The sequence below is a fragment of the Rhinolophus sinicus genome, chromosome 17, assembly GCF_057876585.1.
Source record: "Rhinolophus sinicus isolate RSI-liver-muscle chromosome 17, RSI-T2T, whole genome shotgun sequence".
In the NCBI taxonomy this organism is placed as follows: domain Eukaryota; kingdom Metazoa; phylum Chordata; class Mammalia; order Chiroptera; family Rhinolophidae; genus Rhinolophus; species Rhinolophus sinicus.
In genome coordinates, this window is record NC_142517.1 from 189,113,750 (window position 1) to 189,140,430 (window position 26,681).

Genomic DNA, 26,681 nt, shown 5'->3' on the forward strand with positions numbered 1-26,681 from the left:
CTGTGCTCCCCTTTACTTATGGAATGGAAAAAAAAAATAGTACCTGCATGACAAGGTTATTGCAAGCATGAAGCCAGTAATCAAATGAAGATCTAGGGTCATGCTTGTATGAGGTTAATAAATGTTAGTTAGCTACAATTATTGCGTATCTAAACTATAACCAAAGGACAAACAAGATACGGAATAGCCCATTTAGCTCTGGGCCAATTCCAACATGACACTAAATGACTTGTCTCCTCTTGGCGATCGAGTGGCTTCTATCTTGAGCGCATCCTTGGATGACCTCTGTCCTCTGGTTTGTCTGTGGGGTAAATGTACCTTCTAAATATAAAAGATGGTTCTCTTAAGGTATTCCCAACCCCAGAGTTACTCTTTCCTTCTATATAAATAAAAGCCTTCAGAGCTAAAAGTATTCGTGGGTGCTAATCTGCTCCTTGCAAAAAGTTTTTTTTAATGGAAAATGTCTGTTGCTTGAACGCTTGAGCTATTTTGGAAGTCTATTACGTAATACACAACATTATAAAAGGCTGTACTTCTCCCTTTTTTGTTTGAGCACAGAGTGTGCTAAATCACATTCTTTGAGGCCCCCTTTTCACTACACCATTTATTATTACTTGTAAGTTATCCTTTACCTCCCACCCTACGTGTACCTCCTGACCAGAGTTATTGTCAGCGTCCCTATGGATCAGGTCAGAAGACCATCTTTGGAAGGAAGAATTGGCAGAAGGGGAGGCAGAATCGATTAGGAGGAGCCTGGGGTCCTGAGACCACCTGCAGGGAGTCTGCATTTCCTCAAGGACTAATGCCTGGTCAGGAACCAAGGAGGGGCCATTTCATTCAAAGATGCTCACTCACTATGGCTGCTTGGCAGGGATACGCTGCTGCAAGTGAAGCCTGCAGGTAGCACTGGAAAAATACTTAGAACTTCAGACTTTGAAAAATGCCAAATCATTAACCCTCAAGTTCTGGTCCTTGCCCCATCTGTGTGTGTTTTGGAGGTTGCTTTGGAATCTGGATCCATTCTGGCTACTCAGCCGAGTCAACCTTGTCTGTAATACTTAATCCCTAGAGAGAGACTGGGGAAAGCAGAGGTCTAGAGAAACACACATGTCCACCCAGTGGGACAGTTTCTGTAACATTAATTTGAACTCTTTATCTGAGTTATCACAAAACAACATTAAAATACAACCTGAGCTTACTACGTCTTCTTGCCGAAGGTGTGAAATATTATGATAGCACATTTCCTGACATATCTGTGATTAAACGCAAATATGCATTTTATCCAGGAGATTCTGGGGGGAAATATCAGAGTTGCCTGAAAACTAGGACAAATATCCCAGCAGCTAGAGAATCAAGAACTCCAGCCTTACAAAGGACCCTGCTTTACAAAGGAGCACAGCTGACCCTGCCACTCTCCTGACCCCACAACTGGGAGTTCTTAAGGGAATGACAATGACAACAAGCCCAGATGAACTATTTGAGAGAGGCTATGGATTCAGAAGTGGAAGGAAGGAAGGAAGGAAGCAAGCTGAAAAAGACAGGTTAAATAGTGGATCTCAGAGAAAGTCTCCTACAAATGAAAACTGCTGGTGACAGCAAGGGGCATAAAGTAAATAATACACCTTAAATTGTACTCATTAGGTATTACTTGCAATTAATCATCCGCCTCCTCTTTTGGAAATGGTTATTACCCAATCAAAACTGTGTATAAATTTACATTTAGTGGCTTTTTCCTAATCCCTTTCCATGGTTCTCAATCATCAGCATTCGTAAAAATTACTGGGGATTCCTGGAGCGCTGCCTTCAGAATCTGATTCAGTAGGTGGAGCCCAGGAATCTGCATTTGAATATCCAACCGGGGGTTTTGGATAGAATTCTCCAATTGGGTGTTCGGTGGCCCTTGTTTGATGTTTTGTCTCAACGACTGAGAAAAATGGTAGTTTGGCCTCTATCCTGCTACTTACTAGCTAACCTGGGCAAGTCATTTTTATTCTCTGGGCCAGTTTCCCCCTGAGCAAAATGCAGTGATGGACTGTGGCAGGAATTAAATGAAAATGCCTATAAAGGACCACACACAAAAATGAATTCCCTCAACTTTTACCCTACTAAGGAATCGAACACTTACTATATTGCTTCTGCAAGAAGTTGTGTTCTAGTGACAAACAACTGAATTATCCAAACTTTTGAAACATAGTCTATTTACAAGCTTGCAACTTGAACCTGGTATATGGTTAAACTTATTTACAGAAAACCATGCATCCAGAGAAGAATTTACTTTGTAGTGTAATAGACTGCAGTATAAATGCTAAAGTCATCAATTTTGCATAGAACTCAGCCTATACACTGCTGTTCCATCACTCTAGCTTACATGGGATAATTCTACTTACACATCCCAACCACTCTAACATGTCTAGAGTTTGTTACCCTCTCACCAGCTCAGGACTCTGCAGGGATTTTTTTTTTTTTTGGGGGGGGGTCTAGCTCTTTCTCTAGGCACCTTTTGTGAAATCCATTTATTAACTATGTAAATTGAACATGGATGATTCAGTTTTGTTTTTTATGTAAATACAAAGTGAGTGGGCACTTGAAGTTTTACTCTTAATTGGCATAATTATGTCTTAAACACAATTTTCTCATTCTGCAAACTATTTCAAGTGGAAAGGCTTCTGTCTTCTTGATTCTGAGAAGGTATCACATGCATGTCTATTTCTCATGGGAAACTGAAAGCATTTCAAATGCAGTTGAGAATCTAAATGGGTTACTGCCTCATGTACAACGCCAATGATAAAATTTGAATACCACTTCTGTATGCAAAATCACTAGTGAGTCCACTGCTGGAGAGACAGAAAGATGTGAACTCAAACCACTTTCCAAAATGGGGAATAGGACTAAGAATTCATACGTAAGTAGGAAAATTCCATACTTTGATGTATCTTAAATCTCTGCCTGAGCTCAATTGGGAGTTTGTGAAGCTGTCACATCAGGCCTGATTCTTTTCCAGCAATTGTCTGAGGAAATGGAACACGTATCACTGAAGCAAGTGAGATGGTCACAACTGTGCAGAAGAGCAAGGAGTAAAGCACTCATTGTACAGAGAAACATGTTGGTTTCTCAGCATAGCTATAGGACACTTGAAGAATGTATTCATGGAAAATTAGACTCAAGTCAACTTCAAATAAATTCTGAAAGGCATTCCCATGATAAGAGTAAAGGAGCCAAGGTTCCTGGCTTTTAGCACTGATACAATGTAAGAACCTGGTATAGCATGACTTGTAAGAGAAGTACCCCTATCTAAAGGTTGTGGGTCTTATGGGACATTGATAGCCCAAGAGTGTCAGGATTAGAGGACATACTAAAATCTATTTGTTGGGTGAACTGTGTTCAAAGATATGAGAAATAAAAAAATCCTCATAGAAAGAATTTGACCCAGATGGAAAAACCAGATTAAAAACTTTGGCTAACATCCAAGTCGTAGGTCTTCATGGAATAGTACAGGGTGTGGTAATTAATTTGTAGGAATAAACAAGTCACCAACACGCAGGCTATCTCAAACAATAAAAATAGAAAATGATTGAAAGAAAAATAAACTCAAATAATTATAGCAAATGGAGTAACTGTAACCAGAAAAAAGGGAAAATTTTAAATAGGTGAGAGTAGTTCTAGAATATTAGCATAAAAATTCAGAGTTAAAGTTAAGTTTTCAGTTTCTATCATATAGTTCGAACATTTCAGAACTTACTTGGGAAATTTGCAGTATCAAAACCTGTAAGGAATGCTTAAAAAAGATCTTGAAGTAGGAAAAACAGCTCAATTAATGACTTGAAAATAGGAAGATGTGATTCATTTAGAAAAATGTTCTGAAACTTAGTCTCTGAACATGTAAATAATACACAAGGCAAAACAAAGCAAGGCCAACCAGGAAGACAATTCCTATGCATAAAACAAATGAAAGCTTCAAACCCAAATAGTCCGAATAAGAACATGTCATGGATTCATCAATCCTTTCCTCCTTTCCCCACTATTACACACCGAGAAGCATACCAAATCACTTTAGTAGTATTTCTGCCAAAACTGAAAAATGCAAGGTCCAAAATGCCACAAAAGGCCCTTTAGCATCTTTATTCCTAATTCTCAGTGTACAATTCAGGTGAAATTACAGGGGCAGGGCATTTTAGAGAGACACTTTCTAGTGTATATTTTAAAAAGTTAAAGACAAGCTGAGTGGCGTTGTGTCCCTCTATTAAAGGCAAACCAAAAGGCTTTGGCAGGAGCATAAGCCAACACTGGAGATAAAGTCCTTGGATGTGACCCAGGAGAATGTGGTCCTATGCAATTAGCCCAAGGGATTCAAAACAGGTTTCGTAATATATTTTTTAACCTTTTTATGGTAAAATAAAATGGATACAGGAAGTCACACAAAACTATAAACAGACATACTTATTTCTCCAAAGGATCGTAACTAGTGACCCTAGCACTCTATTACTTTCATTTGCTTCTAACTCAGATCTGTCCCTTACTGCCAGCATTAACTTGTTAAATACCTCTCCAGTCTCTGGAGATGCACCTTGAAAATGGTAGTCTTCCAACACTTTCTGCTGAGCCACTGGGGTGGGGGGGTGGGGGTCTGACCTGGAAAGGACCAATACATTCTATTGGTAGAAAAGGAAGATTGCGTGTAAAGGCCCTTCTCAGAGGAAGTCTCAGTTAAGAAAAGTAAACCGTGATACTGGGTGACCTAACATACGAGACAGTATTTTTCTTTACCCAATTAACTGCTTATAAAATATATTACAATGCTGACAGGACCCAACCTGATGGAATCCCACTGGCCAATGTGAGGCAATTTGAGCATCAAAATACATTATAGTGTTAGAGTATAACCCATTGAATACAGCAAGAATCCATGAATCCATACTGATATGAATGAATACATAAATGGGGAGAAAGTTGTTCTTTACAGAATATAAATATGTAATATATTTATAATAGATGTAACTATAGAAGGCATGATAATTATAAAATCACCAATGCATGCTTCAGTTATGGGTGAATTTTGATGAAGAGCAGTATACTTAAATAGCATCTCCCTACATGCTACTTATGTTCACAAAGGGGAAAATGGTAAATTCACAGTAGAAAGCAAGGTGGCTACCACCATAACCAAATGAGCAAAGCTAACTTCACCAATATTAGGACAATCCATCTTCATATCCTTTCCTGCTTTCCCCACTATCATACACCGAGAAGCATACCAAATCACTTTAGTAATATTTCTGCCAAAAATAAAAAATGTAAAACTTGAATCTCATTGCAAGGAAACATCAGACAAACCCAAAGCGAGGGACGAAATAATTAGCCTGTATTCTTCAAAAATGTCAAAGTCAAGAAAAAGACTGAGGAACTATTTCAGACAAAAGGAGACTTAAGAGATATGACAACTAAATGCAATATATGATCCTGGATTGGATCTTGGAGGGGAAGCTGTAAAAATGATTGGAGCAGTTGTAATTTGAATAGGGACTATATTATATTGTATCAGTTAAATTTCCTCATTTTGATAATTGCATTGTCGTTGTGTAAGAGAATGTGCTTGTTCTTCTTAGGAAATATACACTGGATTATTTAGAGGTAAAGGGGCACAATATCTTCAAATTACTCTAAAATGGTTCAGGAAAAGAAAAACACAAACTTGTGTGTGTATATGGAGAGGAAGACAGAGAGAATATGATATTAACAAATGGTACAAAAGTTAAAAATTGATAAAAGATTATGGGATTTCCTCATACTATTCTTTTTTCTTTAATTTATGTTTTTAAATTAGTTTCAGGCGTACAAAGCAACGTAACAGCTAGACCCTCATACTAGTCTTAATACTTTCTCTGTAAGCTTAAAATATCAAAATTAAAAGTTACAAAATATACTACAGCACTTGCAAAATTCACCTCTGAGATACCATCCAAATTCAGAGTTGTTCAAGTTTCTTGTTCCAGAGGAATGAGCAAATGGGATGGTATACTTTCCCTGATATTAAAAATAGGGACTATGAAATAAAACCTCTAATAGCAGACAGGTGATAAAAGTACCTTTTTATCAGTATTTATATAAATAGTCAAAGTATTCCTTAATATGTTTATATTAGTTTTTAATCCTCTCTTTTAACAGGAAGAGACAAGATCCTTAAATTGGAGGAAATTTTTGTTATATAAATATTCAAATGGAGTATGGGAAATCACTTGTCAGGAGTATCTTAGGATTGTATGTATCAGGCAAGAATACAGAGGAGCTGTGATTGTAATTGCTAAGATTAAAATTTAAATATTTTTCAGTTAAAAATTCCACTTAAGAAACAGTACTTGCAATTTAGAGCATTTCGAAGTCTAGAACTCTCGTCTCCTCTGCCCCTGGATTCAATATTATGTTAAGCAGCAGTCATTTTCCGGGTCAACAATTCTGATCCTGATGCTGTTACAAAATAATCCATTAGTTTCTAGATGCATTGGTCAGCATCTATTCATTTGCTGATTATTTTAGAACATGAACTGGTTCTTGGACAAATGTTAAATCTGATATTGGCGCAAGGCTTTGCGGCCACAAAAACTCATCTGATCAACTCCCAGGACATTTGTGAGCGCTGAAGGACCTACTTAAGCTCATCCAATCCAATGCCATCATTCTGTTCCGTGTGATGCTTTCTTCTTCCATCCAAACCTGAAAATGTGCAGGTATAGTAGAAAGAACCCTAGCTCAGTTATAAGGATTCCTGGGCTCTAGGCCAAAATGGCCACTGATGTATTATGTAAGCTTCATCAGAGAGCCTCTCAATGCCTCAATTTCCTTCCCCATAGTACATTGCTAATGCTGGGATGTGGACCAGCCTTTCTCCAGGTGTGAGTTAGCCACTTGGGAAACCTCTGACTGGTTCCTTTCCCTCAATCCCGACATCTCCTGGGACCCACCAATCCCCATCCATTCAACTTTCATTGCTCAGGATCTACCCCATTCTCTCCATTCTCAGGGCCACTGTGAGTTCAGTTCAGATCTGTCATTTCCCACCCGAAATACTACAAGAGCCTCACAAAGGGTCTTCCTTCCTCATTGTGGCCACCACTCCCGCACTCCCTCCTTCCACTCCTATTCATGCTTCATAAAAGCTGCCCAGAATGCAATTTTTAAAAATGAAATTATGATCACGCCCCTCCCATCTTAAGCCTTCAATGGCTCCCTATTAATTTACATGATAATCCCTAAACTCCTTAGCACGTGCACAGACTCATGCCTTAACAGTCTGTGGTTACCCCTTTTGTTCTCTTTCTTTGACCTGCTTTTCCTCTCACTGTAGGATCCTGATCTTTCTGTTTACTTATCCATTTTCCCCACAATCAACTGCTTGAGGGCAGAGACGTTTCAAAATCAAATTCCTGTGGCTAGGACCTAGCATGGTGCCGGGCAACTAAAGTGCACTTGGTAAATAAATACTCAGATTCGTCATTAGCACTTAATTTTAATTAAAAGTAATAGTTTCAATGAAGAACAGGCTAGGATAGTGTTCAAAACCAACGTCTGAAAAGTCACATTTATATAAAGGAAATAAAATAGGCCAGCAGAAGTCCGCAAAAGGTGCAGCTTGTGTTATTGCACTTCGATGAAACATACTGTTCAGGGCAGCATAATCCTTAGGCCACACAAGGCCAGGAGGAGGGGACAAACACAGGAGACAAACCCCCAGGGAGTATTTATCCTGGATTCCAAACTGTTCGTGGCCTCCAAAATCTTTAGCATTTTCGAAACATTCAATTAAGACATCGTTACAAAAATGACTGCTGTGTCTTCAACACGTTTTGGTTACAACCATACTCTTCATTCCAATTCACGTGCAAGTTTAAGGTACAGCTTTACCTCACAGGATGGGGCACCTGTTACACCAAAACACCCAGAGCCCCAGGCCATGGAAAGTGGGGAAGGGAGTGAATTTCTACTTTACACAATTTTAGGGACCGATACCGTGGCTTAGTTTACCCTTTCAAGCACTCTTCATTTTGGTCATTTATATTGATCGGAACATGAGAAAAAGTGACAGTAAGTACGAATCAGCACTAAAGTAATTCCTAAGCTACTAGTAGAAAATAAAATAAAAATTTAAAAAGTCCCCAGCCACATTCACAAAGGTGGCATAACTGTATGTACAAGAAAAAGGCTGTAAACTTATAGAAAAGATAAACTCTGACTTCAAAACAAATTACAAAATGGATTTTGCCCATACCCTTGAGTGTTACAGAGAAAAGTGTAAACCGGTGGCCCTAGTTACCAAAAATCACTTGTCCTCCTAGGCTGCGGAATGACCTTAAAGTTTGGCCTGAGCTAGTTTTATCTTCAAGTTTTCCCCGAGTTTGTCCATGAACTCAAATGTATTCAAGTAGTCAGAACGTTGCACACTGGTAAGAGGAGGAAAAAGAAAAAAAAGGCAATTTAGTTTGTTTCTGATCTGGTAACAAGCAGACAGAGGAAAAGTCCTAGAAATGCTACTTAAAGTAGCTTTCTATTTATTTCTAGAAGAAAACTGATTAATGGGAACAAGCTACAAATGTATGGCTGAAGACTGTGCTCAAGGTTTCAGGGGCTGACCCAGGCGGCCTGCAGTGGAAGCCCAGCCACACACGTTTGCAGTAGGTTCCTGGCCATGTAGCTTGGAGGGTGAAACTTTCACACAGCTTTAGTTCTGACTAATGCTTGGGAGACTGAAACCATCCCACTTTATGCTCCTCCTTCTTAAAAAAAAAATAACAAAACCTATTCAGTGTAAAACCATGCTTTTAACCCATATCCCCACAAATTGTCACGTCCTTAAATAAAGTTTTAATGATCTTATGTCTATCAGTGTCTTAAACAAACAAACAAACAAACAAACAAAACCCAAAGGACAAGGGACTGGCTAACAATCCTGCTTATAATTCAAATAGGTTGCAATGTACCATATTGATAAAAAAATCTCAAATGCTATAATTCTTGCAGGAAATTAAGGAAAGAAAAATGTAGTGATTGAGTATATCCCCATTACTGGGGTATACTGACCCTGAGATTTCTGAAGACACACAGCTGGGACATGGGATTAGTGTTAAACTTTAGTGGTGTTTCTGGCGGTGAGAGTCATACTGTGTTTCCCCGAAAAGAAGACCTAGCCGGACCATCAGCTAGGTCTTTAATATAAGACCAGGTCTTATATAATATAAGACCGGGTTATAATATAATATAATGTAGTATAATATAATATAATATAATATAATATAATAAATATAATATAATATAATATAATATAATATAAATATAAGACTAGGTCTTGTATTAATTTTTGCTACAAAAGACGCATTACAGCTGATGGTCCGGCTAGGTCTTATTTTCGGGGAAACATGGTAGTAACCAACCCTGACTTTGAGGGTGGAGTCTGATGAGCAGCTATTCCATCTGGGATCAGGTTCTCAGAAAAATCCTGGGCAATACCTGGGCCCTGGAATATCTGACTGCTGGTTACAACTTAAGGAAGGGACTGTGACAACTGGGAATCTAATACTTGTGTTGCTTACTTTTATCTGTAAATTGAAGAAAATTGGAGTGGAATACGATAATCTTGGGGGTTCCTTTGTTTCTGTCTGTAATTTTCTTGTTAAAGTAAATGGAACCTTGTCACCCAATGACTATCAACTAGATCAGGGCTCAGCAAAGCACAGCTTGGCCCATGGACCCAATCCAGGCTGCAGTCTAGTTTTGTACATACTTTGACTGGAACGCTGCAACATCCATTAGTTTCTGGATCATCTACCCATATGACAGCTTTCATGCCACAGAGACAAAGTTTAACAGTTGCCCAGTTTCAAAAGGGCTATATATTCCACAAAGTCTGAAATGTTTATTATCTGGTAATTCATAGATCGCATCTGCTGGCCCCTGAACTAGATGATGCATAACATTTCCTGTAATTCCAAAAAGCACTGATGTTTTGAGTCCTGTGAGGACAAGTGGTAACTTGACCACAGAGCTCACGGTATCTTATACTTACTTGGGCAAACCTTTAATACAAGCAGCCAAGTCTTTGGTCATGAAGCCAGCCTCAATGGTCTCAACACAGACGTCCTCCAAAGCCTTTGCAAAGAAGCCGAGCTCTTTATTGTTATCAAGCTTTGCTCGGTGGGCTAACCCTCTGGTCCAGGCAAAAATGGAAGCTCAAAGAGAGAGAAAAAAACACGTATCAATCATACCAGCTACAGATATTCCCAAATGTTTCAGTTCCCAAAAGCAGGTTTGCTTTTTTTTTTTTTAGGTGACTGACTTCAGTACATACTATCCACATGCACTCTAAGTTTTAGGGGAGTTGGAAATATTTTACCAAATAGAGATTTTTTTCCCCCCTTGTTTATACTGGTCTCCCCTTCTCCTCCTAGGTGGTAATCTCTTTTTAACGTGCTGTCCTTGAAACCTGGTTTAGAAGGATCTATCCATGTGGGTTTGAGATTCTTAGCCATATGTGACATCTCACTGCACCAGAGGAAAACGGACAATGCTTATTGATAACATTCTCTTTTGTAATATGCATTCTCCCACCACATGGAAAAACATCTATTATGTATATTTTAAGAAGCATATTCAAACAACTTTTATTAGAACAAATCAGCCGTTTGGTGTTAATTTTACCCATAAACTTTTGGATAGCCAAAGGAGTATGTCTGAGTCCCTTTGGAGATCTTCACTCTCTGGTTGGAAATCAGTGTAGAAAGCAGCAAACACTATCTTACCAATGGGATTGGTGGACGTCTCCTGTCCCTTCTGGTACATGCGGTAGTGACGGGTTACAGTACCGTGGGCAGCCTCTGCTTCTACTGTCTTGCCATCCGGACAAATCAGCACACTGGTCATCATGCCAAGAGAGCCATAACCTGTAAGCGGTAGAGCATGACATATCAGCTTCCACTGCACAAAGAGCACCGGGTCGCTCAGAGATGAAAGCAAAAGACTTCAACTTCACAGGTCTTGGTAAACAAAATAAACATGAGCATGTGTACTCATTGATAATACTGTCACTCAGAAAGCGGGATCCCTGCTTTCAGATCTCAGAGCCAGAGTCTGGAAAGGCCACACTCTGCCCTCACTTTCCATGTGAGAAGCACCTGCTCCATGATGGAGGGCTCAGGGGCCGAGTGCCTGCATTCCACCCTAATTCTGTGACTTCCTAGCTACGGTGGCTCAGTTTCTTACTTATAAAATGGGAGTAATAGAAACACCTACTAAATCAGGTTGTTGTGAGAATTAGACAAATACACATCTATTCACGCATAAATATGTAAAGTATATTCATATTCCTTAGAATAGTATCTGTTATAGGAGAAGAGCTCAATACACTACTGTTACTCTATGTGCAGATGCTTTACTGTTCTGGGAAAATAAAGATGAATGAGTTGTCACCTGCCATCAAGCTGCTCACAGACTCATTAGCACAGGTAAGAAAAGGCAGGTGAAAAGACAGGATGGGATGGATCCAAGAGCATCCCACTTGCCCTGCTCTCTTTAACAGCCACAATTCTATTCTGTAACAGTTTCCTAGTTAGAGAACCGTATTACAACTTTTAAGTCTATACAATTGATTTTTCTTCTTTTATTCCCCCTTTTACACTCGTATTCAAAGAATCCTTTTCTCCGTTTTTGCTGTCTCCCAATAGCACCTCTGGAGTTCATGCAAATTTATAATAGGCTGCTACTTTTGTTTTTTGTTTTTTTATGTCTGAGAGTAAGTAAATAAACAATATACATATATTTTTAAACACATCTTCGAATATAGTTAGAAATTTCTGCATGGGGTTTCTAGTTCCCTTTGTAGGATTGAATCGGTCTGAGGCTTTAGCAGAAGTGTAAGACCATCTCTATGGTGCATTTGTCTGTCTATTAATATTAGGAAACACTAGTTGGTACCATTGTCAAAACAGAAGAAATAAATGCAGTGTTTGGTGTGAGTCCAAAGGAGTTCCTGCCTCTAGAGAAAGAAGAATACTGTAAGGACAGCTCTGCTGCCTTTTATCTGCTCAGCTGCCTGGAGGTCACATTTCTGTACAGGCTCTGCCCAGACCGCCTAGGTTCCAGGTATCTTATCAGTGTGCTATTGGACCCTGCACCTCAGAACTCCTATTTTGAAGTCCTCTGCGCCGCGACAACTGGACATTTACCTCTGAAATATCCCTCCACATACTCTCTTCTTGTTGCCATGAGGACATTTAGAAACAGTGGAATGACTGGGGTCCCTTTCTAAGAACTCTGATTATAAGGAAGTTCCCCTCATCCACCATGGAGTCACTAGCAGGCAACACTCCTTCCTCTACTATATTGCGAGGATTTACCGAGTTGTGCAACTCATTTATCTGACATAAACGTTATCTTTAACCAGTTGAGCTACTGATTTTCAAGCTGATAGGAGACACTTAACTTTGCATAAGAGAAAGAAAAAGCAGTACTTCCTGGGGAAAAGCAAACATGATGAAAGTTAACACAAACATTCATCAGTGGAGTTTCAAGTTGACGCAGCTGCCATGGGTAACTGAGATGGAAGGGTAACTCAGTGCTGAGGAAATCAGGGAGAGTTTCTGTTGATTACTCCAGACATGAAGCTTCTGGTTTCTGAATTTCTGTCAACAGCCCTGGGCTTCTTTGCTCAATTCCTTTGTACTTAAAGCTAAGCAGTGAATACCTGTGTTTCATATGGCACCAGAATAGCCTCCAGGGATGGCAGAAAGGGCATGAGTAGGGTTTCCGGGCGGGAATTCCTACCCGTTCATGGGAATTTTTTTTTGCTTTTTGGTTTCCGAATCCCGAGGGAAGTTGGTCAGGAAATCAGGAAAATCGGCTCCTTGAACCCAGGTGGTTGGTAGTACTGGCCGTCACTTTGTGGAAACGATTCATGGTGGAGAACAGAAAACAGTTTATATCTCGGGATTCGGGAACGGGAAAGTGGAAAAAATTCCTGAGGACGGGAGGGAATTCCCGCCCAGAAATATTCCCGCCCAGAAACCGTAGGCATCAGTGGTACCCGTTGTCAGATGGATGACCTCTTAGAGAAAGCCGCCCTGGTTATTAGACAGCCCAGGCCTCTCACTTTACCTCTTCCTTGCCCGAGTGACCTCCTTTTTTACATTCTCATCAGAGGAAAAATAAAGGCAGGATAAAGGAGTGATTTTCAGATCATGCACTTGGGCTGCCTGCTGGCGGCACTGAACCTTCAAGTGGAGGAAAAGGTTGAGAGAGAAAACTGTGTTCACACATCTAAGTCTAGAGCCAAGAGTCTCAACCCACTGAGTTACTTCCTATGCGTCTGTGAGTAGTTGCTTCCCCAGTCCAAGCTTCATTTCATGTTAGTTCAGAAGATGGACCTAGAGGCCTTGAGGCGCTAACCCTTCCTGACGTTTACAAAAAAGGGCTACAGAAGCCCCCTTCCGTTATAACCCGGGGAACTACTGTGGCCTGACCGACCTGCCACAGGCCGAGCTCCATCTCTGCTGGGTCCTTCAACTCCTTACCTTGGGCCACGGAGTCCGACTGTACATCACCATCATAGTTCTTACAGGCCCAGATGAAGCCTCCCTCTGATTTCATAGCTTGGGCCACCATGTCATCGATGAGCCTATGCTCATACCAGATCTTCTGGGCTTCAAACTTGGACTTATACTGCCTAAGAACCAGCAGAGAAAAGAATTAAAAAAAAGGAGGAAATCGGTTTTAAGGACACCATCTGCTTCTCTAAAGGGTTAGAGGGGTGGGGCTGGAAGCAGCACTTTTTTGTAGAAGCAGCACAAACTTGGGAATCTGAAAGACATGGGCTCAAATCGCTGCCCAATCATTTTCTAGCTGTGAAGCCCCAAGGTCCCCATCTATAAGGGCGATTTCACCTTCTTTGCAGAGATGTGAGAATTAAGTGAAACAGTAGTGTCCCAAGCACTACTTTTACAATTTTTAATACACTATGGATCAGATTCTTAAGATTCAGCTTACTTTAAGAATGTACTGAGGGGAAAAAGACAATTCTACCACTGGATATAATTTAGCAAACTAGGACAGCTTCCAGGCTTGGTATAGATGGGTAGTGGGGAGAGGAATTAAAACGTTTCACGAAAGACAGCGAAAAATCTGTGCCCTGGCCTGAACACTTGCACCTAAGAGGGAGTTCTACCATCTTAAAATTTAACATATGCTCACATATTGTTGAATCTAAAGTTGTTATAAATGTAGACTTCAGTTCAAGTGACTACAGCAAAGCAGTTTTAAATCCTAACAATGGGCTTCAGAAAGAAAGAAAACAGGCCCAACTCAGACATGCATATACTTGAAAAATCATAACTTCCTATCACTAACAGGGTACCTTTATTCAAACATTAAACAATTCTGGCTCTGAAAAAAAATAAATGTGGGACCCTTATTTGAGAACACATTTACCTTCGAAAAGCAACTTAGACTGATTTTGTTTCACTCCTGTTACATCAAGTTTCGCCCTTGTCTTTAAGGGATAGTGATGGCTTTTCACTCCATTTGTCCCAGGATCAAAGGGATAAGAATGCTAATTCTATACTACATATGCCAGCTTACTTGAGAAAAAAGAAAAAGGAATAAAGAACTATAGTTACTTGTCATATATGTCCTGAAAGATGTCTTTAAAACGTCCATCGTATTTCTTCAGAATAGTGTTTTTGGTGCTCAGATACAAAGGCCAATTCTTAGACAGAGCCATCTGGAAAGAACTGTGTGCAAAATCTTCAATTGACTTATCTTGATTGTACATCCCCATGGCAACACCACCACTCTCTGTAGGGGAACACAGATGGGAGAAAAAAGGAGAAAAGTAAATGGGATACAGTTGTAAGAAATCTAAATCATTCCACCACCAAAACACCCAATTCTTAGCTCCCATATCTGAGCCCAGGCTTCAAAAAGTCCCAGCCAAGTTTCCAACTTGAGTATTCCATGAGTTCCTATGGCACATAATAGGAGGAAAGTCAGTTCTACATAAGGACATTCTAACTTATTTTGAAAGGGCAAATGAGAAATGAGAAAAACATGGTCTTTAGGATCCTGAAGATACTGAAACACCGAAAGCTACAGATAAGAACCAGAAATGCTCAAGAAAGGGCAAATAATTTTGAAATTCTCTTTTCATACTTTTAAAATTTCAAACATGCATTTTAAACTCTTAAGTGTGCACTTAACTCTCAGCCAGAAAGTGAAAATTCTCCTAATTCCTGAGAGGATACTGCCAGTTCATACTGTCATTAGTAGAAATAATTACACTACATGTAATCACTGGTGTTTCACAACTCTTATTAGTTGAACTCTGTTGTTACTGAAAGATAGAACTTGAATCCATGCTACTGTCCAGGGCCAACGTGGGCTCAGACTGTGAAAGGTGCTAAAACTGGCAGAATTAGATTCCATTAAAATGCTACTGATGAGAGGAGAAGGAAAACAAAAACTAAATAACTTTTGAGTGTTTTTTTTTTTTGTTTTTTTTTTAACTTTTGAGTTTTTGATTGAGTGCTTTTAATAGCTTCAATAGTGGAGAAAGAGGGTCCTGTTTTGTCAACAACTTTTGGGTGGAATTTGCCATTATGGACCTTTGAAGCAGCAGGATGGTGAACCAGAAAATAGGCAAAAACAAATGTGCCACTTCCACAGAATAAATACTCAGATGGGCAAGAAGAAAATTTCAGCAAATATATAACACAACCATTTCTGTATACATAGGACAGAGCTACATGACAGGTAATTTAGGGCTATTAACGTTTAATTTATATAATTCACACACAACAGATTCCCACCAACCTTCCCTTTGTGTTTTAAGAGAAATGCCTAATTATCTACTTGTCTTTGCCTATATGCACTTCCAATTAAGTGGCTAATTCCTTTTGTGCCTTTATCCGTGCCACAAGCAGGCATAGAAGCCAATTACTATTGTAGATTTTGGGTTCCATAGAAATGTAGATTCAAGTGGTACTTTTAGGCAGCTACACAACTAACTTTAAACCACCAGAAATAATGTTGTCTAAATGATCTGTAAAAAAAATGATCATTGGGGTGGTCGGTTAGCTCAGTTGGTTAGAGCGTGGTGCTAATAACACCAAGGTTGCCAGTTTGATCCCCACATGGGCCACTGTGAGCTGCGCCTGCCATGAAAAAAAAAAAAAAAAAAAATCACGATAGACTTTAATTACATACCTTCAAAGTTATGTACCAAGTATGTCTTTTTTGGGGATCCATCACTTGGCGTGTAGGTTATCTCTACTTTTCCAGGACCAGGAACAACAAAATCAGTTGCTCTGTACTATGTAGGAGTGAGGGGAGGTATAAAGAAAAAAAAAAACCAACCAAACATTTTAACAGGAATTACAAGGAAAAAAGAACCATAGAATATAGAGCTGGAAGACACCTAGACAAATAGAGCAGTGTAGCTCAATCTCGTTTTATTTTGGAGATGGGGATGAAGACATCCAGAGATCCCGAAAGCTGGTTCGTGGTAGTGCACATTAAAATTCAGTATTTATTGGGTGCTACCACGCACAGGGCAGTGTTTTGAGTACTGATATGGAGAGAAGAGAGTATTAGCAAAGTATTTTCCCTTGGGACGCTCATGACCTAACAAAGACATACTTTCGGAGTCAGGTACCAGCAGATATCAGCCATACCTATTTGTTTGTATAGACTAATACTAAGGACAGCTGATAAAAGAACTGTCAGATAATGACAAAGGTTCAATATCTATTCTATGCAGAATATTTTTGACATATAAAATCCTTTACTATGGATGGTAATTCATTCCCATTTCTCAGAAGAAACCAAGGCACCAAAGGACCACGGATGCTTTGTAGAGGTTTATGCACATTTAAGTGATCAGGGATTCACCCTGAGGTTTGGAATCTGCAATCTGGACTTTAATGACTAGAACAACCATTCTTTCAAGTGACTGATGCCGAAATAACAACAAAAAAAGAAAAAGCACAAAAATGAAAACACTGAACTCATAAGAACTTAGAGTGGTGTCCCCAGGATTAGTGATTCTGTACTACTCCCATTGACATCCCCTCTCCTGGGCCTCTGGGAGGTAATCTATAAAAGGACTGGCCAGGATGAAGGGATAGTATGAGCCACAGATTAGAACTAAATAAAACTATCCTTCAAGGACTGACCGGCTGACCTTGTCCCTAGAAACAGATTGTGGTCTGCGCTGGTCAGATTATTCTTAAAGATAGCTACATCAAAACCTCTGGATTTTGAAATTAGGGACTCTTGTTTTTAATGCTCTTTTCAGACATACACTGCTTTGTATGAAAGTCTGAAACCTCGGTTTCAACATGAAATTCTGATTTTGTTTAGTTGGCAGTTTTTGTGTTTAATTTGGCAGCCAGCCTACTTGTACAGAAGTACAGAAAGTATACTTTCTTTTCCAAGCAGGGAAGAAATACTTTAAAGAAACTGCTTTCAACAACTGAGTGAGTTTTTCCTTTTGTGTATAAGGTGATCATGTTTAATATAATCTTTTGTGGTTCTCAGCGCTGTCTGCACATTGGAATCACCCGGACAGCTTTAAAATGCCTGAATCCCACAGAACTTGGATTCAGCTGGTATAGGGTGGGTCTCAGGCATTGGAATTAAAACAAACAAAAATTATTTTTAAAAAGCAAAACAAAACAAATACCAAAAACCTATAAACGGACCCTTTTATAGCAAGGGTTGAGAACCACTGATTTGGTTGAACCACAGAAAATTAGCTTTTCAAAAATATCAGTATCGTATGTTTAACCTAATAAAAAGACAAAGGAAGAAAAAAACACGTCTGAAAAAAATCATTTGTGTTGAGATGGGTGTCTATCTCTAAGTTTTCCTGCATTTACTTTTATCTAAATGTGCATGAATATACAGATATACATATATGCATTTCTCAATTGTGCGCTTTGTTAAATGGGAGTAGACACCAAAAGATAAGAATGAAACACATATATATCAGAACTGCTGGGCATCCAAAGGCCATGAAAAAAGAATAGAAAATCAAATTATGCCAACATGACTTACTTGATCCCCATAAGCATGGCGACCTATGATGATGGGTTTTACCCATCCGCTCACAAGCCGGGGGATATTTTTGCAGATAATAGCTTCCCTGAAGACAGTACCACCCAGAATATTTCGGATGGTGCCATTCGGCGACTTCCACATTTGTTTCAACTTGAACTCCTCAACCCTCTTCTCATCGGGGGTGATGGTAGCACACTTGATACCAACATTATACTTCTTTATAGCTTCTGCAGCATCCTTGGTGACCTGGTCATTGGTGGCATCACGATTCTCTATGCCTAAGTCATAGCTGGGAGGGAAAAATCATAAGTAGAACTTTCAGGATAAACTGACAGGAGATTGAGGGTGCTACCACTCTATCTCTGCAACGTGATGGCATGCAGAGCTCGCCCTACAGAAAGTGAAGCCTCTAAACATATTAGGTTGGTGCAAAAGTAATTGTGGTTTTGCACTTACTTTTGCACCAACCTAATAAATCTCCCAAGTTTCAGCATTAGTGCACCCTAGACACAAAAGATGGCTGACAACTGGAAAAGCATTAAGAGAGGCTGGACTGCTGGGTCACAGCTCCTCATGTGGCAGCCGGAAGGTGTCTGGCAGGAACTGAATGGAAACCATCCTGCTCTGCTCTTTTGCCTGCTTTCACCAAATAGGGGCAGTAACAGCACCCTTTTGCGGACTTCCTTCCACACAATTAGCATAAAAATGCAAGCTTAAGCACCACCTTATTTTTTCCTTAGTAAATATTGTGTTCTAAAAATAAAGCTGTCAGAGGGTTTAAATAATTTTTTTGGTATTTTGGCATTAAAATAGTGGGCGTTATAGATGTGATAGTCAGTGCCCAAAATGCTAATGACTCCTTCGTAAATGCCAGTTACCATGTTTCCTCAAAAGTAAGACCTAGCCGGACAATCAGCTCTAATGCGTCTTTTGGAGCAAAAATTAATGCAAGACCTGGTCTTGTTTTACTATAAGACTAAGTCTTAGATAATATAATATAACATGTCTTATTTTACTATGATATAAGACTAAGTCTTATATAATATAATATAGCATAATATAATACTGGGTCTTGCATTACTTTTTGTTCCAAAGGATGCATTAGAGCTGACTGTCCGGCTAGGTCTTATTTTTGGGGAAACACTGTAGTCATATGATGAACCTTACCCTAATTCTTGGGTAAGTCTCTGTTCTGGAAACAAGCCTGCAGTTCTAGTTTATTGACTAAGTAATGGAATCAATGGACGGTTTTACATACCCCAGAGAGTTATAGCTTAATACATACCAATGACCAGACTGCAAGTTGTTCAGAGCTGAAAGAATGTTGGTTGTTCAACGGAGCATAGACACTGATTATAAAGCTTTATATAAAGTATGAAATAGCTTGTCGAAAATAGGGAAACAAAAGTCATGTGACAATTTATTTTGTTCTCCAAGTTTTTAAAAAAGTTATTCAGCTTTCAAAACTTGTTGGACCATGAAGCTTCTAGATATCTTTTTAGTTTTAGTATTTTCCTGTCTTTAGCTATCCCAACTCATGATGCAAACGCAAAGGTAGCAATCTTGATGTATTTCCAAATAAAAATAATTTCAGACTGCTTGGATGTTAAATAATTCACACAAGTGAAATAAAGCCACTGGCTCTTTTGTCTTCTGGCATAGGAAATGCTGAGTATCTACAAATGTCTATTCCTAACTCAAACAAGAAGTGTGGTCAACAGTTTTCATGTTCATAGGAACCATCTGTCATCAGAAGAACCTCCCAGCAAATTAGTGGATTTTTTGCGCTCTTAACATTTCTAATAGGAAAGATTGAACACATAGCTGGACCACTGTCCAGCCTGCAGAAAACTAAACAAATGAATTGCTTCACCTCCCTCAAAAAGAATCAGTCATATAATAGTAATTTTGAAATTACCGACTTAAAACTTGTCTCAGTTCTTTCCCTGCCACCACGGAGTAGCGCGGAAGCAGAGCGGCTTGGTTACATTCAAGATCCAGCTCCACCTGTAACCCACTGCCATGTCTGAGGAAGGCACTGCTGCTGGAGGTGTAATGGACGTTAATACTGCTTTACAAGAGGCGCTGAAGACCGCCCTCATCCACGAGGGACTAGCACGTGGAATTCGCGAAGCTGCCAAAACCTTAGGCCAAGCCCATCTTTAGGTGCTTGCATTCAACTGCAATGAACCTACATCTGTATGTCAAGTCGGTGGAGGCCCTCTATGCTGAACACCAAATCAACCTAATTAAGGTGGATGACAAAAAGAAGTCAGGGGATTGGGTCGGCCTCTGTAAAATCTACAGAGGGAAAGCCCCATGAAGTGGTTGGTTGCAGTTGTGTGGTGGTTAAAGATTGGCAAAGAGCCTCAGGCTAAGGATAACATCAGGAGGACTTCCCATGCAAGAAATGAACACATAAACGTGGCTTTGTTTTTCAAAAAAGAAAAGAAAACATAACAAAAAAACAACTTGTTTGAGCCTCCAAAAATTCTTTGGTCTGTAGTTAGCGATTCTTTTCCTTTTAGGCCTAAAAGACTGTCCTTTAAAACTACTTATGTCTGAAAGCATCTTTGCAACTATTCTACTGCCAAGAACTCTGGCTATTCTTCTATTGCCACATAAAGTTCTGAAACAGGGGAGTGCTTATAAAATGCTTTGGTAACCCACTTGGATGATTTTTTTTTTATGCTTCATTTCGTATATGCGCATGTTTGGTTGACCTCTGTAGGTATTTATTTGCTCCTGCTCATGGTTGCAATATAGACATTATCAACCGCTTAGGCTTAGAATAATTTAAAAATCTACACCCAAGCAAAGATAATAGGTCCTTAAATACAGGGCAAAGACTCAAGTCTTTAGGACACAAACGATTTAAGGGAACTTCGACTGAAAGGTGAAGGCTGTATTAAATTACTTCAAGGGTTCTTTCTGTACTGTATGAAAAGAGCAAAAGGCAAGAAATAAAAAGGGGAAAAGGTCCATTGACTAGTTAAGTACAGGGATAGAAAAATAGAGATTGAAAGGACAAAACTGTTAACTATGGTTACTTTACTGTTTAACAGAGGATGTACCTCTATTATTTTCCCTTCCACGAACACCTGTGCTACTCTTGGCCACCGATTTATTACAAATAAAACTTGGACAGGAAACAGAGGCTTGGAAAGACCTGAAAATCATATTTCCATCACACACTTCTTGTCTTCTGAACAGTTACGTCCAGTTTTTTTAGCAAGGCTAAATTTAAAATAGAAGGTTCATGTGCATATATTTAGGTACTCTCCCTGAAGAGCTTTATTCACAAGATATATGATATAAAAAAGCTAGATCTATGTAAAAAAGCTAGTTACACCTTGAAATCACGTGGATTGCTACATGTTGTAGACACGTACCACATATGCAACATAGGATTAGAATGGAGCTGAAAAATTCCTATCACCTTCTAAGCCCTTGTAGCTCAACCCATTACACAAATACTTAACCATTGTGCTACAATTGCCTATGGTATTCAGTAGAGGCTTGTAGCGTAGGAGCTGTAGGGGAACAGAATTTGTCACCTAAAATATGCCTCTTTGGCATTAGGATTATTTTAGGCTGGATAATTTTAAGAAACAGCAGACATGGGAGAAGCTCTGAAAACCAAGTAGAAATTACCCTTTGTAAAAGGTATTTACATTTGTAAGTGAAACCTCCACTTGTAAGGGCTTCTCCCCCGCTATACCAGAAAGAGGGGGATTACTTGATCTCTAGAAATTTACCAGTACAGAAGAGGAAGACTTAAATATACCTAACACCTTACCCTTGTTTATAGTGCTTTTCCTGGTAAACGCCCATAACTGATGCCCCCCATCCCCAGCATCTTTTGTCTTCAGTGGAAGATAGTTTTTAAGGTGGTGGCTTCAGCCACTTTGGTGAGTTACTCAGTTTTCCTGGGTTGTTCCCATGTATACAGGAGGTATACATATTATTGAACTTTCGTTTGTTTTCCTTCTGTTCATCTGTCTTTTATTATAGAATGTCTCAGCCAAGAATACAGAAGGGTAGAGGAAAAATTATTTTTCCTCCCCTACAGAGCTATACAGCTGTGTAGTAGGCTATACCATCTAGGTTTGTGTAAGTACCTTCTATGATGTTCGCACAACAACAAAATTGCCTAAGGATGCATGTCTCAGAATGTTTCCGTCGTTAAGCTGTACATGACTATAATTGATTTACCTGTGCAGGTCCAATTCCACGTACGGAAAAATGAGTTTTTCTTTAATTAACTCCCAAATGATTCGCGTCATTTCATCTCCTTGCATCTCTACCACAGAACCACCATGGATTTTTTGAGACATTTTGAATCAATAAACCTTTAAAAAGAAAAAAAGATAAGATAGGTCACTGCAGTATAAAAACAAAATACAATTTAGTAACTATTAAAAGAACAATTCATAATATCACGACTGCATAAAAGCTAGTAATAACCATTACATTTACCAGTAGAGTTGAGCACGTTCTCTCTATAAAGCATTGTGTTACACGCTTTGTGTGTGGTTTGAATAAACCCTCACAACAGCCCTGAAAGATGAAAGTTATTTTCCTATGTAAGTTTGATAAAAGAAAAATAGCTTTTCCAAGGCCACCTGGTGAGCACAGGGGAGCCTGACCCTGTAAACATGCCCTTAATAATGTAATCATTATTCTTGACTGTTGGTTTGTCTTATAAAATTATTTCCACAATCTCATGCTTACTTGAACGCTCCTATCCAACTTCTCATTTTACTGGGCCCTTGAGATGAGCACATGTTGAGTGCTAATATGTCCCCTCTTTGAAGAGGCTCTTTTGGTTAAAATAACTACACTTGAGGAGATTCAGCAAGTACTTGCGACTCATCCTCAAGGAACTTTAAGTCTGAAAGTGAAAGATGAAGAATTCCTGGTGGAACTGTTTTCCTGGAGACAATAATGGATACTGGGGACGTCGCGCTAAATAGAAAAGTGATTTCTCAATGAGAGAAATCTGTATAGGAAATTCCTATGCCACTGCTCAGGACCCAAGCATGTCCAGTCCTCTTCTTCAGTATCCCACCCCATTCCTGCCCTGTTCTTCTGGCTGTTCATGGGTAAAGGTAAGCTGCCAGTGTGTGGCAATGGGGAAGCAGAAGGGTTCCTGGAAGAGATGTCATTTTGAGGAACTGAATGTGAGGGTAGCAAATACAAATCCATCTGATTCCCAGAAAGGGCAGGGGTGCACCCTTTGGAGGAAGCAAAATTATGAGGCTTAAAGGAAGGCCATGTTCTTGTCCTATGTGTGTTCCTTGAGAGGCTGAGGAAGCCCTGAGTCTGCTAAAGATATTTGTTTCCTTTCATTAATGCTCTAATGGACACTCGCTCCCCACAACCCCTGCAAACACCTGCAAATTGCTTTTATCCCCTTAAGTTACAGCTGAGGACTGGAAAAGTCAGGAGAACTGACATAAAAAATTATGAGGTAAGAGGCCTGTAAACAGTCCTCTTGAAAAGTGGAGTTAAAGTAATTTGGCCTACAAATTAAAAAAATGTAATGATCAGTAGACTGTAAGCCGCCGTTGCTTGTGACAAGCCAGGATGTGTTTCTCACCCCAGGCTCATTTTCACTTCCTAAATCTGCAATTCTAGAATCCTGCTTATTAGTGTTTAGGAAGTTCCCTAGACCACTACTGAGGAACCATCTGGAACTCAACTACAATAAAAAAAGATGACTAAACTGGTGTGGCTCAGTCACCTACTTCCCATTTGTAATTTCAAGTATAATTTACAGTACAGCTTAAAGTATATGATTCAGGCACACTGATTCCACTGTCACATCTGTCCTTGTATTTAAAACAAGACAAAACAAAAAGGAGGCAGTAAACTCATCTTGGACTTAATATTACATTTTCATGGCCATATCCGTGTAAAGTGTTATGCAAGAGTTATGACTTGGCTATTTTTCCTTGATGACAAATACGGTTAACAGAAGGTCACACACCATACTTGAAATTTCAATACTGATAGTATTTTTAAATTACTTCCTTTTCAGTTGAAATAAACATTTTGTCCAGTAATCTTTCTATATAATGCATACCTGAAATATTTCAGGTTTTTCTCACATTACTTAACTAAAATTTTACCACCTGTTAAACAAACAAGAGAAGCTTTATTGTAGACCCTGGCTTACTACAATGTACGATATTATTTAATTTCTTTTAGATTTGAATTCCCTGAGATTGAATTTAGGCTCCACTTGTTTCACTTCTCTACCCTTGCCCCTCAGATTTTCAATCTCCACCCAAACCCCAACTTCAGCAGGAAGACCTTTTCTGACAGACCAGTTCACATAGTATAAAAGTAGCCTAATTCCAATCTCCTGACACATTTGCGCAATTCCAGAAAATAAATCTGGACTATTACAGAGTAGTTTAAGAAAACTACTGCTTACCCTACTTAATATTTTCATCAACTCCAAATGTTTATCCCTTTTTTTTTTCTTTAGCTGCTTTCATGAACCAGAAATTATTCTGGGCAAAAAAAAAATAGTCCTTTGCAGAGAAGACGCTAGACTGAGAAACAAGGAAGCAGTTGTAATTTATTGTTGGAAATATTCCTGACTCATTCCCTTGCAGTGCTTCCGCCTACTTCTAAGACCAATTAAACGAAGTATTGTCATATCAAAGAAAATACAGAAGGGGAGAAATTGCTAATTCTTACCTTTACAGTGAGTCAACTTCTAATCACTCCAAATCCTCTTAATCTTGAAGGCTCAGCCGAGTTCAGTTTATGTCCTTAAAACAAACAAACAAAACAAAACAAAACCAACAGGGAATAGAAAGACAACATACAATTCGCTCACGTCAGAAGGACTTAGACAGCCGGGTTTATCTCGTTTAAAGTACAGTGCAGAGTGTACCCACTAGGGGCAAAGGGCAGTTTTAGGTCCGTAGGCACCTTGCAACTAAAGATTACGGGAGCACTAATATGTGCCTGCACACACTGGACGGTGCGTCCCGGTTCGTCGTCCGTTAGCTGGTTTTGGGGTTTGCACGTCCTTAGGTGAGGCTGTGACCAGCAGGGTCTTGGCCTGCATACGTCCTTGTGGCACTTGTGTAAGAGGGTTGCAACGAAGCTGGCTCTATTCCTCCTTCCAGGTTCCCAGGCCCGCCCCTTCCCTCTCTAGTACCGAACCTTTAAACCCCTGGCGCCGGGAACCAGCCAGGAAACGCCTCCTCTAGAACCCGAAATGCCCGCAGAGGTGGCGATGTCTCCTCCTCCTACCCCGCTCCAGTTGCAATCTGGTGGCTTAGCGGACACCCCTCAGAGCTGGAGCACCGCCCCCTACACGCCCACCAGGCTGACGCTTCCACCCTGCCGCACCCCCAGTCCCTGCAGGCTGAGCTCGCTGCACACGCCCAGGTCCTCGACTTCTGCCTTTCTTTGCATTTAGCTCTCCACTGCCGCACGTTTTCTTCCCTCTAAACCCAAGACTCAGTCTTCCACATGTCCTTGCAACTGCCCACAGCTCGATTTTTCTTTCTGCATGCTGATCTGAGCTTCTATTTGTCACTGTTTGCAACTTCACGCCGCCCAATATCACCCTCTGGTGCCCAAGAGCGGGCCTTCTACACATCCAGGCATCTAGCACCCTCCTTCTCCCTATTTCCCTTTCCCACGTGCAATAACCTGGATTTTTTCCCCCTTCCTTGCGACCAGAACTCGCCGCTAAGTTCCTCCTTCCATACCCAAGATCTAAGCTTTGTTTCTTTTGCCCATTTCAGTCATTGGCGGACTCAAATCCTTTCCAAAAGCCAGGGGTCGGCCGGGGCCGCCCTCGCAGACTGCGGTTACCTGCAGGGGAAGGTACAATAACGATGAGGCGGGGGCGCCACGGCCACTCACAAGCTCTTACTTACAAGCGCACACTCTGGCAATCCCAGCTGGGTCCCAGCTGTTTCAGCGTCTGACACCACCTCCGCAGAAAGCCACAGACCGGCACCGGGGTAGGCTTTTCCTCTTCCCGGCTTTTGTCCCCTCCCGGCCCGGCCCCCTCAGCCCACCTCCCGGAGCCCCGCCCCCGCCACGCCGCCAATCGCCGAACGTCGACCTCTCCGAAGTGGGCGGGGCAAGGGGGGCTAAGGGTCCGTCCCGAATGTAGCGGGCAAATCCGCGGTATAGCCTTCCCTGGGCTGGAGGTGGGGAGAAGGACGGCAGCGCCCCCTAAATTCTGCAATGTATTTTCATGGTGGAAGGACGTGAATGCCACCTACAGGCCGGAGAGCAGGGCGCTCTGGGGATGGTATTCTGAGACCCACGCCGCCAAAAGGCAAGCCTGCTTAGCAATCTGTTAACAACGCTGTTTCCAGGTCCGCAGTAAAGGCAAACCGGGACACAGAGCGCCTGGACCCGTCCCATTCAGGGCACTTCCCGATGTGCGTTAATCTGGAACCATCTTTAGCTGGAGGACCAGTGCTTCAGACCAGGAGCACAGGGTCGCCTTGGGCGGGGGTGTTGTCGGGGGGCGGGAGGGGCCTTCTCGGTGCCCAGCTAGAATGCAAAGGATTGAACAGTTAACACAAGCAGACATGCCACAGTAA

The 26,681-nt window shown here is 40.5% G+C and overlaps 1 protein-coding gene and 1 pseudogene across 3 annotated transcripts; one reads left to right on the forward strand and one right to left on the reverse strand.

The window, feature by feature from the left end:
* Nucleotides 1-7,481: 7,481 nt before the first annotated feature.
* Nucleotides 7,482-26,129, reverse strand: IDH1 (isocitrate dehydrogenase (NADP(+)) 1). 3 transcript variants are annotated; one of them, XM_019726940.3, is made up of 10 exons: nucleotides 26,001-26,129; nucleotides 24,802-24,875; nucleotides 22,306-22,442; nucleotides 18,088-18,379; nucleotides 16,237-16,342; nucleotides 14,652-14,829; nucleotides 13,551-13,702; nucleotides 10,785-10,925; nucleotides 10,052-10,214; nucleotides 7,482-8,432 (listed from the first exon to the last, which is right to left on the reverse strand). In XM_019726940.3, exons 3-10 carry the CDS (start codon nucleotides 22,425-22,427, stop codon nucleotides 8,342-8,344), a joined length of 1,245 nt encoding a protein of 414 aa, XP_019582499.1. In that variant the 5' UTR covers nucleotides 22,428-22,442; nucleotides 24,802-24,875; nucleotides 26,001-26,129; the 3' UTR covers nucleotides 7,482-8,341. The 3 variants fall into 3 exon arrangements, with proteins under 3 accessions (XP_019582499.1, XP_019582502.1, XP_019582503.1); XM_019726943.3 differs by lacking the exon at nucleotides 26,001-26,129 and adding an exon at nucleotides 25,276-25,414; XM_019726944.3 differs by lacking the exon at nucleotides 26,001-26,129 and adding an exon at nucleotides 25,039-25,379.
* Nucleotides 19,969-20,624, forward strand: LOC148754901 (small ribosomal subunit protein eS12 pseudogene; annotated as a pseudogene).
* Nucleotides 26,130-26,681: the final 552 nt, after the last annotated feature.

Bases quoted from the DNA above. Each gene is read 5' to 3' on its own strand.
- IDH1 (XM_019726940.3), bottom strand. From the start codon at position 22,427: ATGTCTCAAAAAATCCATGGTGGTTCTGTGGTAGAGATGCAAGGAGAT. The intron at 13,703-14,651 runs GTAACTATAGTT...GCTGGTTCTTAG, and splicing joins TTTCAGGACATATATGACAA to GCAGTATAAGTCCAAGTTTG. The intron at 10,215-10,784 runs GTAAGATAGTGT...TCTCTCTTTGAG, and splicing joins GACGTCCACCAATCCCATTG to CTTCCATTTTTGCCTGGACC.